The sequence below is a fragment of the Ammodytes marinus genome (assembly GCF_949987685.1).
Source record: "Ammodytes marinus genome assembly, chromosome: 9".
NCBI classification, from domain to species: domain Eukaryota; kingdom Metazoa; phylum Chordata; class Actinopteri; order Uranoscopiformes; family Ammodytidae; genus Ammodytes; species Ammodytes marinus.
In genome coordinates this window covers 21,391,172-21,416,621 of record NC_137213.1, presented here as the reverse complement: position 1 = coordinate 21,416,621, position 25,450 = coordinate 21,391,172, and the positions used below count along the sequence as shown (strand labels likewise).

Here is a 25,450-nt window from a genome sequence, read left to right as displayed (position 1 = left end):
AAGTGCTGAAAACAGAAGAGAAGATACCCGTTCCAGAGGAGATGCCATACACCTTCACTGCTGTCTGAGCTTTATTGCCAAAGGTAAGACACTTATTTTTTTACTTGCTTTGATTGTTTAATTATCTTAGTTTAAATTAATATCCAAATGTCTTAGATGTAAAGACGGTCTTTGTTCCCTTTTTTATTTATTCATTTACGTTCGCTTGTCGCAGATCTCGACACTTAGTTAAAGTGGGGTTTATCAATGCGATTAAACGCATCCTCAACAATCGAAGATTACAATCAGTTGTTTCAAGAGTGAAATAACGAGGAAAGGGTGGTTATTCTTTAAGGAAGGTTTGTGAAGTAACGAGGAAAGGGTGGTTATTCTTTAAGGAAGGTTTGTTTTGTTAAAGAGGAAATCGGATGAGGAGGTTGAAAACAACAACGCGGGGAGTGACTCATCCAGTGATGTGAATGCATCTCCTCACGCACACCATCGTGCCATTCAATTTGCGGAGCGTAACTCCCTCACAGGCGCACAAATCCCAGATCGCAACAGACTTGCTCACGCTAATGCTCGATGCTGATGTCGAGTAAGTTGTTGGCCGTAATCGATCACTGATATTCGCCTTTGGTAGCTTCTAATGGATTTGGGTTATTTTGTTTTCCAACAGCTTCACTTACACGTTACCCTCTCTTCATTTGCAGGTATAAAATAGCCTATAATGCTGCATTTCCACCACAAGTTGCCAGTGGGGGGAGCCGTGGTTCTGCTCGCCTTCCTCCTCCATGGATGCGCCGTGCAGGCTGCGTCTCTCCCCCGCCACTACAGGCTCCGAGGCGGGGAGAGTGATGGGCAGCCGGCTGCCTACCCACCCGGCTCCGACATGATCAAAGCCCTGGAGTACATCGAAAACCTGAAGCAGCGCAACGCGGGGCGACCTCAACCCGCGGATTACGACGAAGTGGACAAATTCAAGGTGCTGCTTCAGCTCGCCTCGCAGCAGGACGAGGCTCCCGGGGACCGACAGCCCGCCCCCGCCGTGCCGAGGCAGGACATTACCGCCGAGCAGCTGATGAAAGCCCTGCTCAAGTCTCTCCAGGATCAACCAAAGCTCAGCCCCGCATCGGCGCCGAGGAACGACCGCCGCACGCACAGGCACCGCGCCAAAGAAACGGAGGTCCCCCAGAGCGCACGGGTACAGTACAATAACTTCCCCAGACCCCACAAGAACTACCCGCTGATGTTTGAAGACGAGGAGGACACAGACGCTTCCAAGCGAGCCACGGAGGACCTGGATGAGCAGTACACACCCCAGAGCCTTGCCAATTTAAGGTCCATCTTTGAAGAACTGGAGAGGATGCCCATGCTCGGTGGCCAGAAGAGAGACCTGTTCGGGGACGACAATGAGGAGGAGGAGGAGCAGGAGGAGGAGGAGGGCGAGGACAGATTCGGGTTGAGGAGCCCGGCCTATGAGGACGTGGCTGGAGGAGAGGAGTGGGTCCCCGTGGAGGAGAGAGAGGAGACGGAGGAGATGATCAACAGGAGCCACGAGGAGATGGAGAGAGCCCTGGGAGAGCAGGAGGACGCAGAGAGGGAGGAGATGCAACGTCGCGCTGGCCAGAACCAAGACGAGTCGGACGACGACACCAAGTTGGTGGACTACTACCTGCTGAAGGTCCTGGAGATGAGCGACCAGACGCAGAGGAGGGACCAGACCGGCGACCAGAGAAAGAGACTGATCCGCCCCTCCATCCTGGACCCCAGGACCGTCAAGGAGCTGCTGCAGCTCTCCCTAAAGCTCCACGTGCCTCCGCAGGACCTCATCGACATGCTGCTGACGGAGGAGCTCAGGAAACTCCACCGCGATCCCCACGCCTCCCCGGCTCGCCTCAGCTACACAACCGGCGGCCAGACCCCCAAGATCAGGTACTACAGCCGCCGCCTGCCGGTGAAGAGTAAGCCCGCCCCTGCCCCCGAGGATATGGACAGGGAGGACTTTTTAGACATCATCGGCGTGGAGACTATCAGTAATGAGTATCCTGTGGTGCAGAGACCCCAGAAGACCTCCGTCTCCTCTGACAGGGTCCCCGCTGTGTCTAAGCCCCCTGTAAATCCAGCTCCGGTTAAAATCCCCCCTCCCTCCGGACGCAGGGAGAACCTCTTCTTATCCGAGCTCAACAAAATGCCCCTGAAACGCCAGTCAGAAGACGATGAAGACGAAGACGGGGATGTGGAAGACGAGGTGACGACCTACCTGGCGGCGAAAATCTTCACTGAGTATCCCAACCCCATCAACAAGCGGGACACCCAGGCACAGCTGAAGGGACAGTTCCCGTACGAGCTGTACGAGCGGGCCCTGAAGGACTACTTGGAGCAGGCGGACAGTGAAAAGAGGCCATTGGCCAAGAGGGAGACCGAGGTAGCCACGGAGGAGAATGTAAATCCCACAGAGATGCAGGGGAACGAAGAGATGACCGCAAAGACCTCGGCTCCACAGACCGTGAACGAAGGGGAGGAGGAGCACCACCGTGAGAAAGCAGTGGCTGGGATGTAGCCTATAGCCCCCTTCAAGACGCACGACGAAATCATGAATATAGTATTTATACTGTCTCGAAAACAAAGTTTGGTGGATGTGATCTAGTTTACAAAATTTATATTATATAAACTATAGCTGGTATTGCTAATATCCACCCTAATGAAAAGGAACTAGTCTTACACCTCCATAAAAAAGTAAAAAATATTAAAAAAAAAATTGTCCCTACTTGCTGCAAGAACCTTATAAGAAATAGTATAGTGATATGTTAGGAGATTTAAAAAGGTGCAATCCGTGCACAGAAAAAACTCTTTGATTTGGATGTGAACCTGCCAACACTCTTAAATTGAGATATACAGTATCAAATCAATGGATTCCAAGCTATTCAAGTTTTGTGATGTCGTTAAAGGTTTGTTTACAGTAATAGTGTTTGCAGAACAAAGGCCTATATTTTCAACTATAATCAACTGAGTAAATAACAAAGCTGTTTTTCATCGATGTGACTGGAACTGTAAAGTGTATAGATGACTTGGCCTTTAAAAACACTAGCATACGGTATAAGGAGTATTATAGAAATATTATGGGAATTTTTCGTTAGGGCAGTGCGCTGAGTTGAGAAAGGAGTGTTGTGACTCATGATATATTCAGGGTTAGTGGATTTATCGTTATTGTTATGGATACTTATTTCCAAGGCTAAATTATCAGACATCGCCTGCCTTCCAACCTTTTCATACTGCGAAGCTCTGTGTTGTTGGCCTACCAGTGGTTGTGTTATGTATGCTCATTTATAAATCATTTTGTACATGTTCAATAATGTGTGATGAATCACAGGTGAATAAAGCATCAGCTGTATTATTTTTCTTCTTGCTGAGTTGTGTTGCCTTATTAAAAATTACACTATGAGGTTTTACAATCAGGAAGTTGGGGAAATAGTTTTTGGGTAAAATATAACTTTTTTTTTTCTTCCTTCTTTTATCTGCAAAATCAAATGAGTCAACAAATATACAATGACTATAACAATTATTACTCAAAGTTTATAAAAACACATTTTAATCAAAAGCTCCAACATCATAAAATTGCACATTGTAAAAACAAGTGATAATCACAACCACACAAGAGACTGCTTCTTCTTACAAACTAATGGTCCTACACATGGACAAAAGGTTAAACAGATCCTAAACAGAAATTTGTCGTAATCAGCATCATTCAAAATGAGTTTTTTGTAATTATAATATTAATTGATAATGAGATTTGTTCTCATACCATCACAGTATTTTTGGAACATCATTCATAAATGTTTTTTTTAGACTGAAATTTGATATTTTGAAGTATCGACTTCGTTTGGAAAGTAGCTCCGTTCTTTAAAGCAATTCATCTGTAGTGTTTTCAAAATGAAACCATCCACATCCAATATATTAAGTACACAATTTAAATAGAAATGCAGCTAATATATCAATCTAGAAATCAGTGCTATAATGCTCCTAACCCGATCCTCTATTACTACTTCATTTATATTTAATAACAGCAAACAATGCAAACCCCCCCCCCTCCCCTTCAATTGAGCACATTACTATGAACAAATATTAGACTTACTCTCAAATGAAGTTACATTGCAGAAACGCTTTACGCAGAAGGCGGGCGGACATTCAATGTGCCAATTTCTTCTTGTAAAGATGTTCAATAGTATCAAAGTTAATCCAATGTGCATATTCAGAAACCTCTTTGATTCATGCACAGTACATTTGGTTCCTGTATTCCTCCCGCTGTTACATCAAGTCCTTTTTTTCCCCCCGCGGGTTAAAACGCAGGTTTGCTCATATACTCCTCCATGGTCTAGAAAAAGGCAAAGAGAGCACAAAATCATGTTGCAGTTCCAGTGAAAAATACATCATAACACAATTTATATTCACAGGCACACATCTACACACATCACCTGTTATTGGGTGCTGATTAGCAGGCAACACAACACAAGCACAACATCTAACCTTTCTGTCCATATTCAAGGTCATCCAAACAGCTCCACCTCATACCAATCACTGTTGTCATCCTGAAGCGATAATGGTCAAAATGAATGCGAGGCTACACTGCACAACATTCAACTCTGGATTAAAAGTGTTAGTCAGCCCCTCCTCAGAAGCACAGAACAACACACCCAGTTAACTACCGTACCACACAGAGACGCGCACCTACGGGGAGAGCGGGAAGCATCAGCCAACACTAAACCTACGCCACATTCCAGGGGAAATCTGTCTCTCACTCGCACAGGCAGAGCGAGAGAGAGAGAGAGACACACACACACACACACACACACACACACACACACACACACACACACACACACACACACACACACACACACACACACACACACACACACACACACACACACACACACACACACACACACACACACACACACACACACACACACACACACACACACACACACACACACACACACACAGAGGGGTGAGAAAAAACGGCTGGACAAACACAAGTCTGTACAAAACAAAGAGAGCAACACCTAACAACCACAAGCCTATTAGCTACGACAAAGACAAAGGCACACCAACGACTCAGCAGCACCACTGTTAAGTTGAACTAATTATGTTCACACTAGGTTGTATTATGACTACATGCGGCACTTGCTGGTGAGCTCACACAAACATAAATAAAACTGAACCAAGCTCCCATACTGGAGCTTGATGCAGCATTCACGCAGCAAGTGTCCTTGTTTAGTAAAAACCTAAAATAAACCAATTTCACTCATCTGGACTATTCTATGCACCCCCACAGTCCAGATTAAGAGAGGTTGTAATCAACTCCAAAACTAAAATTAAAACCTGTTACTGTTTCTGTAATTATGCCGAGCCGTTTCACAAATGTTACATGCTCACACCACAGATGTTGTGTTGTCTTGTGCTGTGCATGAGAGTGTGCTGAAGCGTCTCACCTCCTGCAGCATGTCCGAGGCCTCGATGGCACGATTCACCATCTGTTTGGAGGTTTCTTGTATTTCCCCTCCCATGAGAAACTCATCCAGGATAAAATAGGCCTTCTCGAAGTTAAAGATTATGTCCAGTTCACACACCTGAGAGGAGGTATGACAGTGTGATTATTGCAATGATCATAATAATGTAGAAACTGTAGGAACAAGGATGTGCAACTTGGTGGCGCGCACCCCGCACCTATGTAGATGTAAAATGCTCATTCTAAGGTGATAAAACATGTACTTTTATTTTCAAGAGATTATACACTAATTAAAACATAGTTATGAATATTATATTCCATTTCTACCAAGTCTGTTCTGATAAATTGGCTACGCATTTTACACACTGTACCATTGAGCTGCTACGACCACATTAAAACAGTTACACAGTTGTCAAGTGAATGAAACACAATAAAATACATTGCCAAAGTATTTGTCCAACAGCTCCACGTAGCGGTGAATAACCTCCAGGGCTATCAGCTCATTCTCATGATTCTCTATGCCCAAACAGAAATACAGGCTGGCATACCTGAGGAAAAAAAGGTGATAGTTATTTTCATCTGAAATAGCTATATAGAGGGGTTATAAACTAACACACGGCACAGCAAGTGTAAATATCAGTAGAAAAGAGGCTGGTGCAGGGAACAGTAGTACTAGTTAAACAAACAGGCCTAAGGGGGGGAGGGGCAGGAGCACCCACCGCTTGTAAATAATCTTCAGGTCTTTCCAGTGCAGGAAGTTACAGGTGCGCGGTTGCCGTGCCAACACCATTGCGGTCATGTCCCTGATGATCTTTTTCTTCTCGCGTTCTGATATGGGCGTGAACCACTTCTGCAGACGAAGCTTTCCCTGGCGACTGAAGAGCAGCAGGAAGCGCATCTGACAACACAAGACACACCGCAGGGTCAGAGTGGCAATCAAGATGCATGCACAAACTGGGAGGGCTGGGACTCGTATGAATCTTTTATATTATATCTAATGGTATGAATACACAAACACACAAGTCATTGAAGAGGACTTTTTAACTAGGCCTATACCCTCCATTACATGCACACACACACACACACACACACACAGATGGTCAAAGTTTGTTTGTGTGTGTGTGCGTCAAACAAGTGGTGTGCCGCTGTGTCATGGCTCATTAAAGAGTAACTCCATTAACTTTAACAAATCACTTAAAGGGGGGAGGGGTTGAGTGGAATGTAAAGGTCAACAAATGATTGAGGAAAAGGTCTTTGCAGATTCCATTGTGATTTTCGAAAGAGCCAACGAGTTGGACTCTGTTAAGTGAATGTTCTTCTTAGGATTTCTAAAAACTCTACATATCAAAATGAATTTAAGAATGAGTCACATTGACATTGAAGCACTATTTCCTTTAAATCTTTCCTTTCTCCTTTCCATCATGGTTAAGAAATACTATAATGTCGAGTGTGTTATTGTTTTGCTTTTTTGGCGTATGCACTGGTTTAGAGGGAAATATGTCATTTGGGGCCAAATGAGCCTAAGTGAATAAGCGCAAAATAAAAATAGAAACCCTGCTCAACCCTCACAGGCTAGCCAGTTCAGGCCAGGGACACTTTCTTAACTCATGCTGTGCATAAAAGCACTGTCTTTCTTCCCCAAAAAGGGCCAATAAGTTAGTGACTTACAAGGAACTGAGAACATTATCATTTAGATATTTGCTTAATGGCTTGTTGGGATTTCATATTTCACCCAAAGGTGCATATCTTCAATGAATTGAACATTAAGAACTTTTTAGTCATTTAAGGGACATTTCAGAGTTCAACTGAACACACTGAGGAGATGTGTCCTTTTCACTGTAAAGTGGACGGGAAAAGGAAACAGCTCGAGAAATGTTACCTGGAGCACAACCACATTATACTAGAAATAAGCTACAGCAGGTCTCAATACTGGTTCTTTCAGGTGTGTAGGCTATCACCTGTTTCAGCCCATAGGCAAATTGATATGGTAAGCGTTTAACCGACATCAGGGCACGACTCGACGCTACGTAACCTGTAACGAAACCTGTTCTGCTGCTGAGGGTGGACCAGTTGAGGAAATGCACACCTTTACTCCGACTGTCGCTTAAAGTGGGATATACACAATGAAAAAGTCCCAGTAGAAACCGAATAGACTAAAGTGCTGTTCAACGTCCAGACAAAAACTTAACAGGCCCCATTGTAAAAATAAAGCGGCGTAGAGGTGTAGTTCCTAGCTTTAGCTACCTGTCAGCGACGACAGGTGCAACAGGTGTTCAGCCCTACAGGCTGACGCTGTGACAGAGCAGGCAGAAGTAGAAAACACTTACCATATTGACGCTTCGTTAATGGCTATATGAACGGATATAAAAAAATGAAAAAATACACTTTAACCCTTACAAAGGGTCAACAGTTCCTCCTGGGCACATATCTATCCACCGTCCACTCCTACTCAGTCTGAAAGTTGGTTAACTCCGCCCCCGTAGCCGCTGGACGCGTCACCACAGCTCACGACCATTTTGATTGGCTACTGCAGATCTGCGGCGCGGCCGCCAATCACTCACAACTTTTGTTGTACAAAAAAAGATGAGTGAACGATCTCTGGAAAGTCCAACAAATATAATTTGACTGTCATTGCCATGTAGCGTCGCCAGAGAGCAGCAAATGCCCCCCCTCAACCCCTGTCTGCTTCATGTGATACCCATCTGTCACAGTGGTGGACTGGGACTGGCGAGCTGATCCACTGTTGGGGATTTGTTTCACACTTGGTAGTTTGGTCTGGCTTCGCGAGACTACACACTTGGTAACATCATGTCTCTGTACCGAAACGCCGTCTGGTTTTTGAACGGGATCCAACAATATACAAGGTCAGTCAACACCTTTGCATCCTAGACACTTTGGATAGTTTCTAGAGATGTAGGCCTACAGAAATTGCTGCCATAGGATGTTTTTTTTTAATTATTTCATTGCTCGTTTCAATGTATCAGTAGGCCTAATAGTAGCCTATATAAATATAAGATTTGTAGTAGTCCTGCTTGTTGACTGTGTAAGTATTGGTTTTAATTGCTTGAAATGTATTTTCCGTGTACTTTATTTTTGCCTACATAGTTCCTACTTGCCTAGCAGACGAATATCAAAGGTCTGATCACTGCATGGCACTCATCACCACACAAACTGGCCTTTATGTTCAATTACAATAGTTCCATTGAAAGCTGATGTGCCTTGAAATTGACACATCACCTGATTCTACCAAAGCTACCATGTAGATAAAGAAAAAATTGTGATCCATGTTTTTTGTGTTGTTTGCCTGTGTCTCTAGGAAGGGATATGTATCTAATGCATCTCAATACTTTGAGCCCCAAGACCTGAATGTGTCTGTGGTGGGAAGGTCTTTCATGATCACCGGGGCCAACAGTGGAATTGGCCGAGCAACAGTCTTGGCTATAGCCAAGAAAGGTGACTGTTGGAGAGATAGATTTCGAATGTTGTGAACTTTACATTGACTGGCGGGAAAAAGTATATTGATCTTTTGTTTCCAGGTGGGACGGTCCACATGGTGTGCAGGAACAAAGATAAAGCAGAAGAGGCCAGGATGGACATTATCCGTGAGACTGGGAACACTGTGAGTCATGGTGCCAATTCCAAACACTAAATGGGGAAGAAATATGTGGCAAATCCAATGATTTTCAGAAAAGAGAGACTCATACTTTATCTGGTCCTTTCAGGAGGTACACGTCCATGTTGTGGACATGTCAGAAACACGCATGGTCTGGGAGTTCGCAGAGGCCTTCAAGAAGCAATATCCATCCTTGCATGTGTTGGTAGGTGTTTCTCCATTAACTTATAGTGTTATTGATGTGGGCTCAGTTGTTTGATCTGTCTTCTTGGTGACAGATAAACAATGCAGGGTGCATGGTACACAAGAGAGAGATGAACGCTGAGGGACTGGAGAAGAACTTTGCCACCAACACTATGGGTGAGATATTTAGTCTGACGGCCAAAGAGGGCCACTCTGCTATGCACAAAAGTCAATTTTTTTTAACTTATCTCCATCTTTTTAGGGATGTACATCCTTACCCAGAGTCTCATACCACTTATACAGAAGAGCCGGGATCCCAGGGTGGTATGAGCGCGTGAACACACACACACAAACACACACTGTCAGTGCATCATGTGGACAGCATAATGCCACTTCTGTCCGTGCTGTGGCGGCTGTTGTGAGCACACTGTGCCTCCTTTCTCCGGGCCTGTTAGGTCACTGTGTCCTCAGGAGGCATGCTGGTCCAGAAGCTCAGAGTTGATGACTTGCAGGCAGAGAAGGGCTACTTTGATGCTGTCATGGTCTACGCCCAGAACAAGGTGGGAGAGGAGAATGTCATCCAGGTTATATTAGAAAATAGTGGTAAAAAGTAACAAAGCGCTGTACGTTCAATTTCGGGTCCTTCTACATTTATTAAGCCTTTTCATTTTATCCTACTTTTGACTTCTCCACTACGTTTTGAACATTTAGATGTTATATTTGCAAAATATAAATGAATAAATCAACATAGACATCACTAATTATAAACTAGTAATATCATATGCATGACTCTAAAGTGGGCCATTCTGATTAATGAGTACTTTTTTTGATAATAAATGCAGGACTTAGACTTTGAGTGGTTGAAGACTGTAGTGTTGCTACCTTTACTTACTTACTTTTGAGTAAAACATATGTCTCACTGGGTATATACAGTATATGTCTCTGTAATATGGTTGGAACAGATAAAAAAAAAGACATTTACAGCCTTAGTGAATATTGTGCTATTTCTTTTCAGAGACAGCAGGTGGTGCTGACACAAGAATGGGCCAAAGCCAACCCAGTTATTCACTTTTCTGTCATGCATCCAGGCTGGGCGGATACACCAGGTACTGACTCTATAGGCAGATGATACTGCATACTGCACTTACACAGTAGTACTCCTGTCCATCAACACACAACCAATGTCATTATTTGATGAGGTAATACATACTAAATTCATTAGACATCTGGTAGTACACTTTCTTTTTTTTAAGTCATTCCAATTTGGTGAGAAATGGCCAAATTATTTTTAAAATTAGTTTTTCTTTCACAACCTACTTTTGAAAGCACTCATCACTTTTGTTTCCATGACATTACTACATATGTATTGCAGAACATATGTGAATATTGTGGATAGAGGATGTCGGAATGACTTCATATCATTCCTAATTATTCAATGTGTGTCTGAAGTGGAAACCTAACTTCTGTTCAATTTTCTTGAGTCTGTAGGTCCCTGCTTGTTGTTAATACAATATGCATGTACACACCTCACTTACTCCAACTCAATCTTTCCTGCTTCCAGCTGTTGCTACATCAATGCCTCAGTTTCACCACATGATGGGGGAGAGGCTGCGCAGCGTAGACCAAGGGGCAGACACTGTGGTTTGGTTGGCCTTGTCTAGAGCGGCCGCCAGAACACGCAGCGGGCAGTTCTTTCAAGGTGAACAGCACAGATCTTCTTTAGTGAATTGAGTCAACACCATCATATGGCATCACTTGTGATTCTGACAAGACATGTTTGTGTGCGTCACAGATCGTAGGCCTGTTCCTGCCCACCTGCCTCTGGCCTGGACTCACAGTTCTGCCGAAGAGATTCAGACTTTCATCACTCAGCTGGAGACTCTGAGCAAAGCCATTCAGTCCCAACCTGATGACGATCTCAACAGTCCCCCGGGAACTTCCACACCTAAATTTGTCTGAATTGTGTTTTAAATTGCCTCCACAGTCTGACAGACGTGTTTCTAGCTCAATGTCGCCTGATTTGTCAGTGAAAATATGTAAACTGGTCTGCTGTGTAAGTTTCATGATTGAAAGACAGTGTAATAAATATGTCTGTTATCTTGGTGATAACATGTGTGATTTAGACCTGGGGCTCGCCTATGGAGAAGTGTATTTGTGTTTTTTTACTGTAGTTTGCAGTGCTTACATTTTAGACATGCAGTAGATACTGCTCCCCCTTTGTGCTTCTGAAATGGTTGGGTATTTGCGTGGATTTGGGAAATAAAATGGAACATTGAATGCTCAATGAAAAATTGATTTAATGTGAAAAATGGCTCCTATTCAGAGGGCCAATTCAGGTTCAAAATATTGTACTTTTATGTATGTGATGGATGGGGTTTGAGTCGTATCAGATAACTAATCAGTGTATAATTTGGACTCCAGCACCAGAGCAGATATTTTCATACCGACTGCAATGTTAAAATCGCAATGACGGTGAGTATGTCAGACTCAAATGTGGACGATGAGTAAAGCATTCTGTGGAAAAACTACAGAGCATCAATACTCATTATTTTAATTTTATGTTTTGTAACAATCCACGTTTGCTGTTTTTAATAATTTTATTATTTTTATACAGTATTGAAACAAAAAAATAATGTGGTGCATTCACATTTTCCCAAGGGATTCTTTGCAAGTTTGATCTCTACAAGGGTAAAACAGTGAAAAGCTTGAAGCTGGATCCATCCATGTTAAAACTCACAGGGAATAGGAAGACCTGGGCCTGATTTAAAAATCATCTACAAGTTTTGATGGATGTTTTTGTCTGCGCCAACATTTTATTCCCCATTTACGTGTGTTTACTGTGTTTTTGTAAGGGACGATGGAATCAGGTTCCCAGCATTTGTCTTTAAAAGAAACTTCCAGTCCATGCGTAACAACAGTCCAAAGAAAACAAACAAATCCCCTCCTCCTCCTCGTCCAGTCTTCTCCTCCTCCTCTCGTCCACAGTTCATCTTCTACGCAACGTAAGTGTACACTTTACGATCTTCTGCCGTCCTCGCCAAGTATTCTCTTTCTATTAGTCCTTCTATACGCTTCTTGATAACCACAGGGCTGGGAAGAAAACGTGACCGGAGCTGCTGAGTCACCTGAAGATGACAAAGTCACATGGAAGAAAAGGGAAACTTAAAAAACAATACAATATGGAGTTACTATTATATTTAAATGTTCCAGGATCAAGTGGAGACGATGGAAAATTACTGAATTATAATTGCCGTCCATTATTAAAGTGAAACAGACCTACATATGTATTGTATGTTCCTTACCTCTGCCACAAGGACATTGTGCTGCATCTTCTTCCTCGACTTCATGATACGGACAATGGCTGCCTCGATCTCATGCTTCCTGTCGTCATCCACTTTCTGCCGCGTCTCTTTCCGTTCGGGGTCTGATTCACCTTGTTTAGCAGCAACTGGAAGAGTAGGAAACGGGGAAAACATGAAGACTCAAGGTACTGTATTATATTATAGCTGAAAGGAAAAGTCCCACCCAACCTCTATGTCATAATGTATTTTTGAACAAAAGGTTTTTCAACTAACCATGTTCCTGAAAGGGTGAAAGATGATACTGATGTCAATTTCTATTCAAATAATGTTATTGAATGCTAATAGAATAACTGAACTAATTTGTTTGAAAAATCACAAGATAAACAGCCTTTACAGACATCGTAGTAATGAACCAATTGGGGCGACTGTGGCTCAGTTGGTAGAGCGGGTCGGCCGATGATCAAAGGGTTGGAGGTTCGATTCCCGCCCTGCCACTTGTGTCATAGTTGTTGTGTCCTTGGCCAAGACACTTCACCCACCTTGCCTCGTGTGAATGTCGATAGTTAGCCTGCTATCGGTGTATGAATGTGTGTGTGAATGGTAACGTGGGAAAGGAAAACAGGTCTCCCTTGCATAAGAGTCTTCGGTCTCAATGGGATATACCTGTATAAATAAAGGTTTAAAAAAAAAAAAAAAAAACAGAGTATAGAAGGAGTCCACGCCGGAATCATATTTCAAATTGTTCTAGAAATGAAACTCTTTAACCAATAATTACAATGTGTTACAGACAGTAGTGGTTGGAAACTGGTGGCCCATGAGTGAGGTGGGACTTAAGCTCTCTGTAGGGACGTTGACTTTATGTGTTAGAAGTAATCTTCTTCACCCACCTGTTTGTATCTTGACTCTGTGCAGTTTGGAAGTAAACTGATCATTAACTGTAAACACATGGCCGCTCTCAATCTCCTTGGACTTTGGCTCCTTGGTGAGAACTCTCTGTGTCGGCTTCCCACAGGCCAGAGACTGCAAGGCTCGCACCAACTCCCTCTCAGGAATATCTGTCTCCTGTTGGATCTCCTACGCATGGGGACAAAAAGGGGCGATTAGGTTGACAAAGGGATGGCACAGATTATTCAGGGTGTTTGTTACTCAGTATATGCAAAACTTTGACCGGTATTTAGTTTAATTTAGTTTTCCTTACGATAAAACAAGCTATACCCAAAATGTCAGGTGGGAAATACCAAACAAATAATTAAATAAATACATTCATTAATAAAATATTAAATAGCCTAATATTGCATGACATATAAAATATGTTGCAAAGACAAATGATATATAAACTTATATTATGGAAAGGTTTGGTTTTACCCTCGCTGGTGCCATTCTATGAAAAATGTTACGATAGGGTAAGAAAATATGGGCTAAACCATTGTGGTCGCGGATTTAAACATTAGAACAGCTGATTTTACAGCAATGGCTGACAAGTAGCATTTATGTCATATATGACATGTTTGCAGTTCTTTACTAAAGTTCTCTTTCAAATATATTACACAACGCTTTCAGGTCTTTCTCTATGGTACAAGACAGACAGATATGAAGGAAAATAAATCATTAAACTGTTCTCCATTCAAAATAATCCAGCCATGTAAAGCTTACTTTTGGATCCTCCTTACCCCGGGAATATGTGCGAACATGACTGGTTTGAAACTGTGGCATTTAACAATGTAACAAACTATCATTATATTGGCCTTTAAAATCCAGGATCAGTCGACATCTGGTTTAAATTAAATGTAGACAATCATATGGCTATTTAAAACGTATGTCTATGAGTTGTATCAGGAATATTACCAGCCATATTGACTCTGAAATTATTGTAAGACTCTTTCTTCGCTTGGACGGACGCATGCAAGACCTACATTACGCAGAAATAACCTCTTAAAAGACAATAGAAAAGATCTAATGGTAGTGTGGGATTAAGATGTCCAGCTAAAAGTGCTTCACTGTGCCTTTACCTCAAAAGTGCACTTTTCTCTGTTATTGAAGAGCATGAGGATGGTCATCTGGAAGGTGGAAACCTGCAGTATGTGCTTGCGGGTGTTGGAGCCGGTCACCTGAGCTCCTCCCACACCCACCTCTGACCCATCCTCCTGCAGAGGAACGACAAGGGAAGGCAAATGTATTAATCATGATCAGGCTTACAAGAAAACTATTATACTTCCTGCTACTCCTTTCTGGCATGTCAATGCTGGTTAATGGAATACATGTTGTAACATGCTCTTTATCATATTTTGATTATCTGTGAACTAATAAAATTTGTCTGGAAAAAAAAGTCTTCATTCATTCATTGAAAAAACATTTGTTGTATAATTTCAATGTTAAACTATACCATTTATTATTTATTATCTGGAATTCTGCATCCCACAAAAAAGAACCGGAATTTTTCCATCTACCTTTTTAACAGCTCCATAGAAAGTTGCGTTTAAATCCGCCCCGCCCATGTGATGTTGCAGTGTGAGTTGTCTACCACTGTGCTTAGCGAGATAAAACCTGTGGAATAAAAGACAGGACCAAGAGCCTTAGACAACAACTTAGACACACAGAACAACATTGAGCCCTCTTAAGCATATATAAAAACATTTGAGAAAAAATTAAAGAGCATTACCTTCTAAACACTTCAAAGGCATGTCTGGGAGCAGGGGGGATGGTGCATTTAGGTGTTGCCGACTGTGTAGGCCAGTAGCCAGTAGTGAGGACTCTTACTGTGAGGTCCACACCACTAAGAGATGCCTTAAAAAAGATGCATGGAAGTTTTTCAGAATTTATCTAAATATACATTTTGACAAATAACATGGCCTTGCAGTTATTACTTCTCCATGACACTAATAGGTTCACAGTAGGGCTTTTGGTCACTTTGTGTGAATATCTGATGAAATAATGATTAAAAACTCTTATTTCCAATCCACTGTTAAGATGGTTCCTACATAAACATATAGAACATGAATTGTACTTTAAATGTGTTCATAATTAAAATTTCAGGTTTTTTTTTTTGTTTTAGCTTGTACCTCACTTAGAATAATTACGGTTTTGTTTTTCTGATTGCCTTACCGACGTGGTTTGTATGTGCTGCCTGAACTCATCCATTGTAGTGTTGGAGATGCTCATGTCTCTGAACATCCCTTCCAGTTTAGAGGTAAACTGACAGCCACATTCTGTCTGCAAAGGAGAAAGACAAAGAACATTCAGTTAAAACTGCAGAGGGGGGGCGGGGGGGGGGGTTGGACATGTTGAAAGCAGCATCGACAAACTTTGTCACTCTTTTACCTTGAGCTTAGAGATCATATTCTTCTCTGAGTCGTCTGAGACACTCTTGTTGCTGAGCAGCCTACGGCCCAGATGCTGCTTGTAGTACCTTTCAAACACGTCCTTCTCCTGCATGAACCTGAACAACACCATGGCCTTGTCAAGGATAGATTCCACCTCCTGTTCTGTCAGCTAGTTTGAAAAAATGCAGGGAGAAAAGAATGAGAGAATTTAGGACATGTATAATAAAATATAAAGAGATAAATATTTGTTCTGCGATGAATGTAAATTCAAAAGCAGCTACATACCCCTTTGACACCCTTCTTAAGCTTGTCATCAATAAAGAGTGATAGGTACTCTGGTGAGCGGGAATTGAGGTTGAGGAAGTACTCAAAGTCTCCTGCTATGGTTTGTTTGAAAAGTCTGTCATTGTTGAAGGACTCCAGGAGGAAACGATCAAATCGTGTCTTCAGGTCTAGCAGGCCCTGTTGAGGAGGCGATTACAAAGAGGTGAAATAATCTACAACGACCCATTTCTCTCAAATTTACAGTTTCCAGCGTGACGCTCTAAGTTTTTAAGTTTGGAGACAGAAAGTTGTGCGTTTCGATTGTTTAGCCAGCAATACCTGGATATAGTCGACAGGGTTCTTGCCCTCTCCCTCTTCTGACACCAGAGCTTTGCCTTGCTCTCTCAGGTAAGAGCTCATACACTCGCACATTGTTTTGAGGCCATTTGGCACACGACTGAACAGCTTGTACATGCATGCCAGGTCTGAGAGGAAACAAGAGGGGGGAAATAATTAGAAACAAACAAAACATTTTGAGGAAAATCCTTATTGGAATTAATTGAAAAAAGGAAACCATTAATTATGCAAAGATTTTACCTTCTGTTTTGCCGTTCTTGAGCATATGGACAAGGCCAGAGTTCTCCATCTCCACAATGGTCTTCATGTGTTTAGAAATGAGCTCCCTTTCCACCACCTTGACGATGGGCTCCTCAGTAGTCTTGTCCAAGCAGTGCATGACTCGCTCAATCTCTTCATTGATTCTGGCCTCTACCTTCTTGATGTAGACACTGGCACTGTTTTCTGCTAGGAACTTTTGGCTCTCCATCTGAATAAGCAAATATTGGTTTAATTGTATTACATTTCAACGATTTCCAGTTGTTACAAAAACATAAGGGATGCCAAGAATCTACCACAGACTTACCTGGAAGAATTCTGCAGACATATCTAAGAAAGGGCCCTCAAAGTCCTCCTCATATACAGACCTGCCGTCCAGGCCAAGAATCATCAGCATTTGGCAGGCGTTTCTGATGGCGCCCCTGTAATGAATGATAAAACAAATGTAAGGTTTACAAATTAATATTACAAAGATTTAAAATGACCATTCAAATTCTCATGTTTTCGTTTTCAGAAAATGTAAATACATGATTGTTGATGAAGTTCGAATATGTAATAGTGATAGGAAACTTGCAGCATGTCAACGATTTAAAACTGGGGCATATCTAGGAGCAGGCCCAGAGTTACAGTATCCCTTAAGCCTAAAAAGTGAATTAGTATCCCTGCTTACCTGTCCACAACCTCTCCCTTTCTCTCACGAGCAATCATGTCCAGTAACGTCTGCCGCAGGTGGTCTCGAATGCAGCCGTAGCGCACCACCTGGTCCCTGAATATGATGAGGCCGAGGTTGTACACATTCTCCACATTGTTCTGTTGGACATAGACCCGGTCCTGGAAGACGAAAAACAGTGTGGTGAAAAAGACTTTGGATACCGAATGTAATGAAATAAATACTTTGGTCCAAACTGACTCGATTATCAAAGTGTAAATGGAATTTAAGCACCATGTGTACGAAATCTATTCATCTCCATTGGACATTGTAATTGTATGTAATTGTATTTACGTATGTACTGCAACGCAAGTATTTTTCATGCCGACTAGTATAATGCCTCGTTTCCACCGCAAAGAGCGGGTCGGATTGGAGCGGTTCGGTCCGGGTAGTTTGGCTTTTCATTTGCCAAAAGTTGGGTAGGGTACGGTTTAAGCGCACCTAACCGCTCTGAGCCGCTCCTAATCTCAGTACTCCTCCGTTGGGGTACTAGCCGCCTGAAAGGGTAACGAAAAGGCGGAGCTACACACTGCCGTCATTTGATTGGTCGAAAGAATCATTTCCGCCATGTGTATTCATCTCGGCAAGAGTGAAGAGAGTCTTGTGTTTTGGCGAAAATGTGAGCACAGCACTGTTTATTGTGTGGCGTTTTTCCTCGTCAATAAATTAATCAGTTGGTTACACTGTGTCCCACTGCTAGTCACGTAACTGCCGCAGCCAGCACTGTTCGCTCACTGTCTCTATGAGTTGCACCTCTCCGTCTCTGTGTGTTCACCCCATAGATAGTAGGCTAGTAAATACACGCTCACTCGACGTCATTGTAAAAGAGGGTCACCCCTCAATTGATCTTTCGAGGTTAAATAAAGGTTACAAACAAACAAACAACAACACGGGGGGAATAAATAAAGAAGAGGCTGGTTTGACCAAGCAAAAACGAGAGACCGCTGGCTTGACCATAGTTGGTCGAAATAATAATTTCCGCCGTGTGTAGTCACCTCGGCTAGAGTGAAGAGAGTCTTGTGTTTTGGCGAAAATGTGAGCGCGGCACTGTTTATTGTGTGGTGTTTTTCCTCGTCATTAAATGAATCAGTTGGCTACACTGTGTCCCACTGCTACGATGTCACGTAGCTGCCGCAGCCAGCGCTGTTCGCTCACTGTCTCTATCAGTTGCACCGAGCCGTCTCTGTGCTCACAACAACACGGGGGGAATAAATAAAGAAGCGGCTGGTTTGACCAAGCGAAAACGAGAGACCGCTGGCTTGACCACAGTTGTTCCACAGCCCAATAGTTTGACCCACATTCTGGCGGCGGCTATCGCAGTCCAGCCTAAACCCCGCCCTACCAGTAAGGGTAGGGTCGGCGGTGGAAACACCACCGAGATTATTAAAGTGAGCTGTCCCGCTCTGAGCCGCTCCGACCCGCTCTACTCGGTGGAAACGAGGCATAAGAATACATCCACTGTGATTCAATGCGGTGGCAAAATACTTTTTTTTTTATAGGAGCTGGATATGCCAGGAAACCTTTTATTATACACTGCACAATAACGCTGAAAGGTTGCAAAGCTTTTATAGGTTCACGAGAGCATCTGAGTAAATGTGTGGTAAGTGTCTAAAGGTTACGACATAAACCCCTTCCAGAATACATAAATAATCAAGACGGATATCGATGATCAAATATTTACAGAGCTACTCAGGAGCAAGATTTGGCATTAGAATCGACCAGAAGTAGTGCAAAATGAGGAATATTAGCTTGTGCCAATTTATACAGGAGGTGCTTTCTTCTAGCCAACAAACGTCCAGGATATTGCGAATACTATAATATGACTTAAATTAACAAAAAAATGTTGTTGCATTAAAGAGTTTACTTTTAGTTTTTTCAATTTTCCAGCCACCTTATGTTGTTGATTAAATGCAGTTTGACTTCCTACTGCCTTTCAGTTTTTCCTTTATTACAGCAGTGCACAAGTTGGCATTTATCATATTACTTTATAAAAAAAGTAACAGGTCAAAATTTTCAAATAAACAAATACATACATGCTCCACACTGCATTAAAATGAATTAATATAGTGTGTGAAAATCCACAATCGCCCTATCCTGGCCAAATAAATAAAGTTTGGCTAAAGGGAGGCAGTGGCTTCAAACAAGGTGAATACACATGCTGCATCTCTCTGGCTCTCCTCTAGAGGTCAGCAGGCAGGTGAAAAGAACAGCAGGGTGCTCTCATTGCAACGACGTGGTGGTGAGTTTGCCGTACTTAAACAACAGTAAGCAGACTGTCCGGGGGTAAGGCAAGGACAGGAAAAAAAGGAGAGTGTAGAACAAAAGAGAGCCGTGAAGTCTCTGTTCTGGCTGTGCCATTGTTTAGCCTACACATGTGCCTATCTCAAGAGCTCAAATACTCGCACACAAACAACTATGGGCCTGCTGCTGGCTTAAGTAAAAAATCAACTAGTCCTGCCAGTTTCCCAACCAAACAAATAAATAAATAAAGCCACAGAGGCTCATTGTTGGGCGCACAAATTTACAATCAAAGTCCAATAAGTGAAGATTGGCAGTTGTTGGAAACAAAAGGCCATTTCTTTAAAAGCACAGAATTATTCATGAGAGGGAGCAAGCACAGTAATCCACTTGCAGAGGCAACAGAACCCATTGGGGGAACTTAGAACTTACGTTTTCTTCTCAATGACAGAAAAACAAAATAACCATCATTACATTGTGAAATGGTAAAGATTTTAGTAATTCATTCACAACTACGGAACAATTTAATTATAAAACATGAGTAGTATGAGAAAAGACAGCACAACAGCCGACCTACCATGTACATGAGGATATCTCTGATCATAACCATCGCAGTTTGATGGTCATTCCAGGCCTGATTCAGTGTTTGCAGAAAGTTATTATTTAGGGAGTTTAGAACATCTTCCCGTACCTAGAAATGCAAAAAAAAAACACTAAATTAAGGTCAAAATTTTATAATAACCAAGGGTGACTGATAAACATTAGGTCACAACACAAGGACAAACTTTAAATTATTTAAAAACACAGACATTACATTTTACAATTACTATAATTGATTATCTCATATATTGCTTTACTTTGTTGATGAGGTGCTCGGTGACGACCTCCCTCAGGCCTGTGTACAGCTTCTCCCCGTGCTTGTGGAGCACCATGGTGTAGGCGTTCCTGTACAGCTCCTCAAAGCTTAGGCCGCTATTGTTCTTCCTCTGGATCTCCTGGATGGCATTCTTGAGAAGGTCCCAGATGTTGTTCACATACTTCTCATCCATTGTCATCTGGGAAGGGGACAGAAAGATTAAAAGTGTGCTAATGTCTAAATGTCTATTGGTCATTACATCCATATAGTATAAGTAGAAGATGACGGAGATGTCAAGGTCGGAGTATTGGTAAATAAACACGTGATAAAATAAGTAAAACAATATAATTTGTATATAAATGTTATATAATACGAAAACTAACACAATAAAATGAGTTAACAAACAGGCAGATATAATAAGGTATAACAAACAGTGCAGTTACATTGCACGTTTATGACTAATAGTATTGCAGCTTTTTAAAGCTATGTAATGCAGATTTCTATAGATACTCGGTTCCACACTAGGCAAGCAATTTCTACATTTCAGGGTTTTTGAAAGCAAAGATGTTTGATTGATGACTTTCACAGCCAAGCTTGGGTACTTAAGTGTAGCAGCAACCCAAACTAGCCACATCTCTGTTACTTGCCATTCTCTTTGCGATACAATGTATGCAGGTGATGTCGGGACTATTCCGTCTGCTGTCAGAAAACTTTTCAAGCACATAATGGCATTTTGATCGAGTATGTCAACGAGAAGCACCGGAGCTGTTGGCTTTGGTTAACAGGAAGCTGTCATACATCAACAGCAATAAAGAGATCCATCACTGACAAAATTGTGCGAACATGTAGCAGGAATAGAGGCCTGATAAATCCATTGAGGAGGTATCGAGTAGAAAGATTAATATAGCCAGCCACATGTGATAGTGTTGAGAATGTGACACAAATTCAACACAACATGCTTTTAGTTTGGTTGTAGCATATGAAAATAATGAAAAGCAAAGCAAAATACAAGTTAACTGTCAGAGAAGCATAAGCCAAGGCAAGAAACAGATATCACAGCAATCTTGGCACTGTTGTGATATCTTGTCCAGAAACCAGTGCTGTTTGACTTCAGCACACAAGTAACCAAACACCCTCTCTTTTCCTGAGTGTCCAAAATGAAGGATTCAAAATGTAATTTAAGTCAATATATATAGAGGCATTATGACCTTGCTTGGGTTGTGTACCAGTTCTCCCAAAATGTAGTTTTCCAAACTTCTCTACCAAAATACTTATATCCACCATTAACCTTTCAGTATTGTCAAGGGCAAAAGGTAGGCATGAAATTTATATTTTTATCATGACATATTATGATTCCTCCCTAATTACCAAACGCTTGTGGCACACACTTTCTGGGTATCTCACAATATACTAAACCAAGAACATGATCAAAACCTGAACTGACTAGTTTCTGCCGCACTGAGAAATCATACGAAAAGTAGGTATGCATTATCAAAAGCAATAATACCAGCCATATTGAGCAACCAGGTCTCAGTTAGATGTGACAGATCCACATAAATACAGTTTGTCAATGTAATTATAGAATTCAGTGTTTTAGCTATAACCACCATTCATTTAGGCACATGTGATGCCAATTCAGTTTTTGGCCTCATGTTAAACATGACCAAAATGCCTCAATACATTCAAGTTTTGAAAAATGTCTTGTCATTCAATACCAAATTGCAATACTTAAGAGTTTAATCTCATCAATGTCAGTTACAAATAGCATGCAATATGCGTGATGTGCGAAGATCTAAAAGTGCTGGTGATTGGTTGTGTTGAAGCATCCAGGAAAAATACATTAGGTTACAACATAGGTTACGCAGTATGCATCAGTGAGCCTTATGTACTTACTTGCATCTTTCATGTTGCACTGGAAACTACTAAAAAAGTATGGTTTAGGAACTGGTATTAAAGTTAAGGAATCAGCAGTATCTGTATCGATTTGTTTTAAATGATACCTAGCTCTAGTTAACTGACTATAACATTTGCTAAAAATAGACGACTGGTATCAGATTAGTAATGAACAGAACCAGTATCTGGAGACAACAAGTTGAATTGAAAACCAAATCTAGCCCGACAGTTAACCTACATTTTCAAATCATAGGATGTCTCAACAGCTACAAGAAATACAAGAGCTGTAATAGAATCAACAAATATAAATTCCTGAATTTAAGTTTCTAATTGTGTTACCTGGTCATGTCTACACTGTGGGCTGATCTAACAATTGGAAGCAAGTTCAATTTATGAGAAAGGATTAACTGTGTACTCATTATGTAGGCTCACTGACTCATTCTGCCAGACACCCACACATACAACTGGATGTTCAACAGAAAAAAAGCATTTGTCTTTGTTCCAGCTAACACTCTTCATAAGGAATGGAAGGATGTTGAAAGGGACTAGGTAACCAAGCCATGAATGACAATTCCACAACATGACAATTGGGCAAACTACGGGGATCATTTGAGTGGCTGGATGTTTAATTCACAGAAGCACTAGTAGTAGGTAGCTGGGTTGACCAACGTCAACAACATCAACTACTCAAGTTACCCAAGGCATGTTTACTGTAGCCTCTCATTAGGCTGAAGTTGCGTTAGCTTTCAGGCTAACAATACACATTATTGTGTTAATTAACATATGTGACAGACTACGCCAAACGCGTGGTGCAATTAAATAACAACAGCTAAAAAAAGTTTACCGTTACCATAGCGTAAAGATTCTTGCTGACATACTGCAACTTGGTTGGCGTCAAGTCAGTTAGGTTAACATTACCAGGCCTGCTAAACAGCTAGCTTATATTTGCTAGTAAGGAAGTTTCGTTACATATGCTAACATTAGCTCATGTCAAACGATAGCATTATCAAACCAAGCCGCTAACTAACGTTAAATGAACAGAACTGATAACACAGCTCATTTTCTTCAGGTACATTGTCCAGCTAATAGCAGATTTCACGACAATGACTTGTTTTTTTCTCTCGTTTAACCTGCTACCTAGCTGGCAGTTGCTAGCATAAGACCTGTCATCCGCGGTGCTCGAGTCTCATAGTTAGCGTCTCGGCGCCTACAGAGCCGGTGAAGACTTACAGGAAAGGCTCGTATCCTCATCTTGGTGTCCTTCTTGGTGCTGCTTTTGAGGTTGGACATGATTAGTTAGAACGACTTTCGTGTCTAAGTTGACCTGAAGACTACATGAAAGGCAGCTGCTGGTTTGCTTTCTACGCCAGGAAAGCGGCAGGGAAACTCAGTGACCTCCCCTTTGGGAATTAGGTCGGTCTGAATGTCTGTTATGTTGTTGTCACTCGCTTTCTCCTCAGTGGTTTTTGGCTAACGTTAGCTTGTGCTCGCAGTGATGGCGGACGGCTGTACTCCACTGCGCAACGCCGAAGTCTCGCGAGAGTAAAGTCACTCCAGTGACAGGTGCATTCCACAGGTTGATTGGGTAGATAGTAACTGCTAAGTCATAACACAGCGGTTACATTGGCATAACATTTGTTTCGAAGAAACGCTTTCGGTATTTAAAAATTCTTCAAGCGACTATATAATTAAAAAGGATTGACAGGATGGCACTGAGTTCTGAAAATAACTTTATTAGGTGCAAGTGATGCACTGTTTTGCTCCAGGTATCCCTGCCTCTAGGTTAGGCCAACATCCCCAGCTAGAAGCACGTTTTTTTAACAGAAAGCATAACCTTACATGCCCTCTGTGTCAGACGCAGTTTGACCCCATGCTAATTTTCATCGTTGCTGTTTTCCAGACCACCGCTCCTTCCTTGTACGAGAGCAACTTCCGATGACTGACCAACGGCTGGAAGACTGAATATCTTCTAACCGTCATGACGACGCTGTCTGGCAGAAAAAATACACAATGACAAATAGGTGAGTCCACGGAAATAAAAGGCCAGGTCTATACTATGACTGTAGGCCTAATGGTCAATATGCCACAGGCTCCAGGGGTGTGTCATGCACAAAAAGATAAGGGGGCATGGAGTCTCCTTACCCAGAAAAATGATTCAGAATAATTATGTAATTTGACATTGGCCTATATTAAAGGTGCAGTGTGTAATATGACATCATCAAGAAAGTTCTACAAAGTTCTAGAATGCTCCCTGGGTAACCCCAACCATTTCGAATAATAATAGAAGCTACAGTGGCCTTCAAGGACAAGAACAATTCTAAATGTTAAACAATGCACCTGATGACATTCCAACTATGACACTTTCAAAATGGCGGCACTAGGCCTTGGTCCAAAATATGCAGAAATATGGACATATATGAGACCCTTTCTAAGGGAAAAAATAATAATTCAAAAAAAAATGTTCAGCTATTATGCACTAAATTAAATGTACTTATGGATATTATAATTACTTTCTACAAAATCTGCTAGGAAATAAAACCCAACATTTTACACACTGCAGGTTTAAAGGTGCAGTGTGTTCTTTTTCAGAAAATAGGCTTAGGCCTAGGCCTACTTGGTAGAAATTTAACATAGCCTAATATTCACAAGTAGCCTATGTTTTAATAAGTAGGCTATAAAATCGCTTGAAAATAATTTATTTATTTTTTTTCCTTAGGGTGGGCCGTTTATATAGGAGCGGGTCCCCCCTATGGAGGCTGCCATAGAGGCCTTCATTTTGCACTCATGATTCTACAGAAGCACAGAATGGACAAACTTAATGGCCATGCATGTCCTGGGGAAATGCACCTGTTGGAAGACGAAGAATAAGTAGCCTACTATAGAATAAACAACTAAATACATCTCCACCTCATCACTTGATATTGTGGAAAGACATGAGGCAGTGGTGGATGATGCCATCTTTAGTA

General features: G+C 41.9%; 4 protein-coding genes across 6 annotated transcripts; 2 read left to right on the top strand and 2 right to left on the bottom strand.

Annotated features, from left to right (window-relative positions):
• Positions 1-709: 709 nt before the first annotated feature.
• scg2b (secretogranin II b) lies at positions 710-3,232 on the top strand (the record flags this gene model as incomplete). Its single annotated transcript, XM_080034813.1, has 1 exon — positions 710-3,232. One exon carries the CDS (start codon positions 710-712, stop codon positions 2,540-2,542), a length of 1,833 nt encoding a protein of 610 aa, XP_079890939.1. The 3' UTR covers positions 2,543-3,232.
• A 316-nt stretch (positions 3,233-3,548) lies between these two features.
• On the bottom strand, positions 3,549-7,944 carry LOC307255805 (AP-1 complex subunit sigma-3-like). Of its 2 annotated transcripts, XM_080034596.1 has the most exons (6): positions 7,819-7,944; positions 6,211-6,389; positions 5,931-6,039; positions 5,475-5,612; positions 4,507-4,568; positions 3,549-4,354 (listed from the first exon to the last, which is right to left on the bottom strand). In XM_080034596.1, exons 1-5 carry the CDS (start codon positions 7,819-7,821, stop codon positions 4,527-4,529), a joined length of 471 nt encoding a protein of 156 aa, XP_079890722.1. In that variant the 5' UTR covers positions 7,822-7,944; the 3' UTR covers positions 3,549-4,354; positions 4,507-4,526. The 2 variants fall into 2 exon arrangements, with proteins under 2 accessions (XP_079890722.1, XP_079890723.1); XM_080034597.1 differs by lacking the exon at positions 4,507-4,568.
• Positions 7,945-8,246: 302 nt separating this feature from the next.
• Positions 8,247-11,358, top strand: LOC307255178 (dehydrogenase/reductase SDR family member 12-like). The gene is made up of 10 exons (XM_080033817.1): positions 8,247-8,355; positions 8,808-8,944; positions 9,028-9,110; positions 9,214-9,309; positions 9,383-9,464; positions 9,550-9,611; positions 9,743-9,847; positions 10,303-10,393; positions 10,849-10,986; positions 11,080-11,358. Exons 1-10 carry the CDS (start codon positions 8,300-8,302, stop codon positions 11,244-11,246), a joined length of 1,017 nt encoding a protein of 338 aa, XP_079889943.1. The 5' UTR covers positions 8,247-8,299; the 3' UTR covers positions 11,247-11,358.
• A 306-nt stretch (positions 11,359-11,664) lies between these two features.
• On the bottom strand, positions 11,665-23,987 carry LOC307255680 (cullin-3-like). Of its 2 annotated transcripts, none has more exons than XM_080034424.1 (16): positions 23,715-23,987; positions 20,593-20,790; positions 20,313-20,426; positions 17,459-17,619; positions 17,096-17,210; positions 16,771-16,999; positions 16,513-16,658; positions 16,195-16,371; positions 15,908-16,078; positions 15,692-15,799; positions 15,249-15,373; positions 15,037-15,133; positions 14,599-14,733; positions 13,477-13,663; positions 12,590-12,735; positions 11,665-12,412 (listed from the first exon to the last, which is right to left on the bottom strand). In XM_080034424.1, the coding sequence occupies exons 1-16, from the start codon at positions 23,772-23,774 to the stop codon at positions 12,281-12,283; spliced, it is 2,301 nt and encodes a 766-aa protein (XP_079890550.1). In that variant the 5' UTR covers positions 23,775-23,987; the 3' UTR covers positions 11,665-12,280. The 2 variants fall into 2 exon arrangements, with proteins under 2 accessions (XP_079890550.1, XP_079890549.1); XM_080034423.1 differs by having other exon boundaries at positions 14,599-14,737; positions 15,038-15,133.
• Between the last annotated feature and the right edge of the window lie 1,463 nt (positions 23,988-25,450).

Coding starts and splice junctions, on each gene's coding strand:
- LOC307255805 (XM_080034596.1), bottom strand. Junction 6,040..6,210: donor CTGAAGATTATTTACAAGCG/GTGGGTGCTCCT, acceptor TTTTTTCCTCAG/GTATGCCAGCCTGTATTTCT. Junction 4,569..5,474: donor CCTCGGACATGCTGCAGGAG/GTGAGACGCTTC, acceptor TTATCGCTTCAG/GATGACAACAGTGATTGGTA.
- LOC307255178 (XM_080033817.1), top strand. CDS start 8,300: ATGTCTCTGTACCGAAACGCCGTCTGGTTTTTGAACGGGATCCAACAA. Junction 8,945..9,027: donor CTTGGCTATAGCCAAGAAAG/GTGACTGTTGGA, acceptor TTTTGTTTCCAG/GTGGGACGGTCCACATGGTG. Junction 10,987..11,079: donor CAGCGGGCAGTTCTTTCAAG/GTGAACAGCACA, acceptor TGTGCGTCACAG/ATCGTAGGCCTGTTCCTGCC.
- LOC307255680 (XM_080034423.1), bottom strand. CDS start 23,774: ATGTCCAACCTCAAAAGCAGCACCAAGAAGGACACCAAGATGAGGATA. Junction 15,800..15,907: donor ATATGATCTCTAAGCTCAAG/GTAAAAGAGTGA, acceptor TCTCCTTTGCAG/ACAGAATGTGGCTGTCAGTT. Junction 12,413..12,589: donor ACAATGTCCTTGTGGCAGAG/GTAAGGAACATA, acceptor TGTCATCTTCAG/GTGACTCAGCAGCTCCGGTC.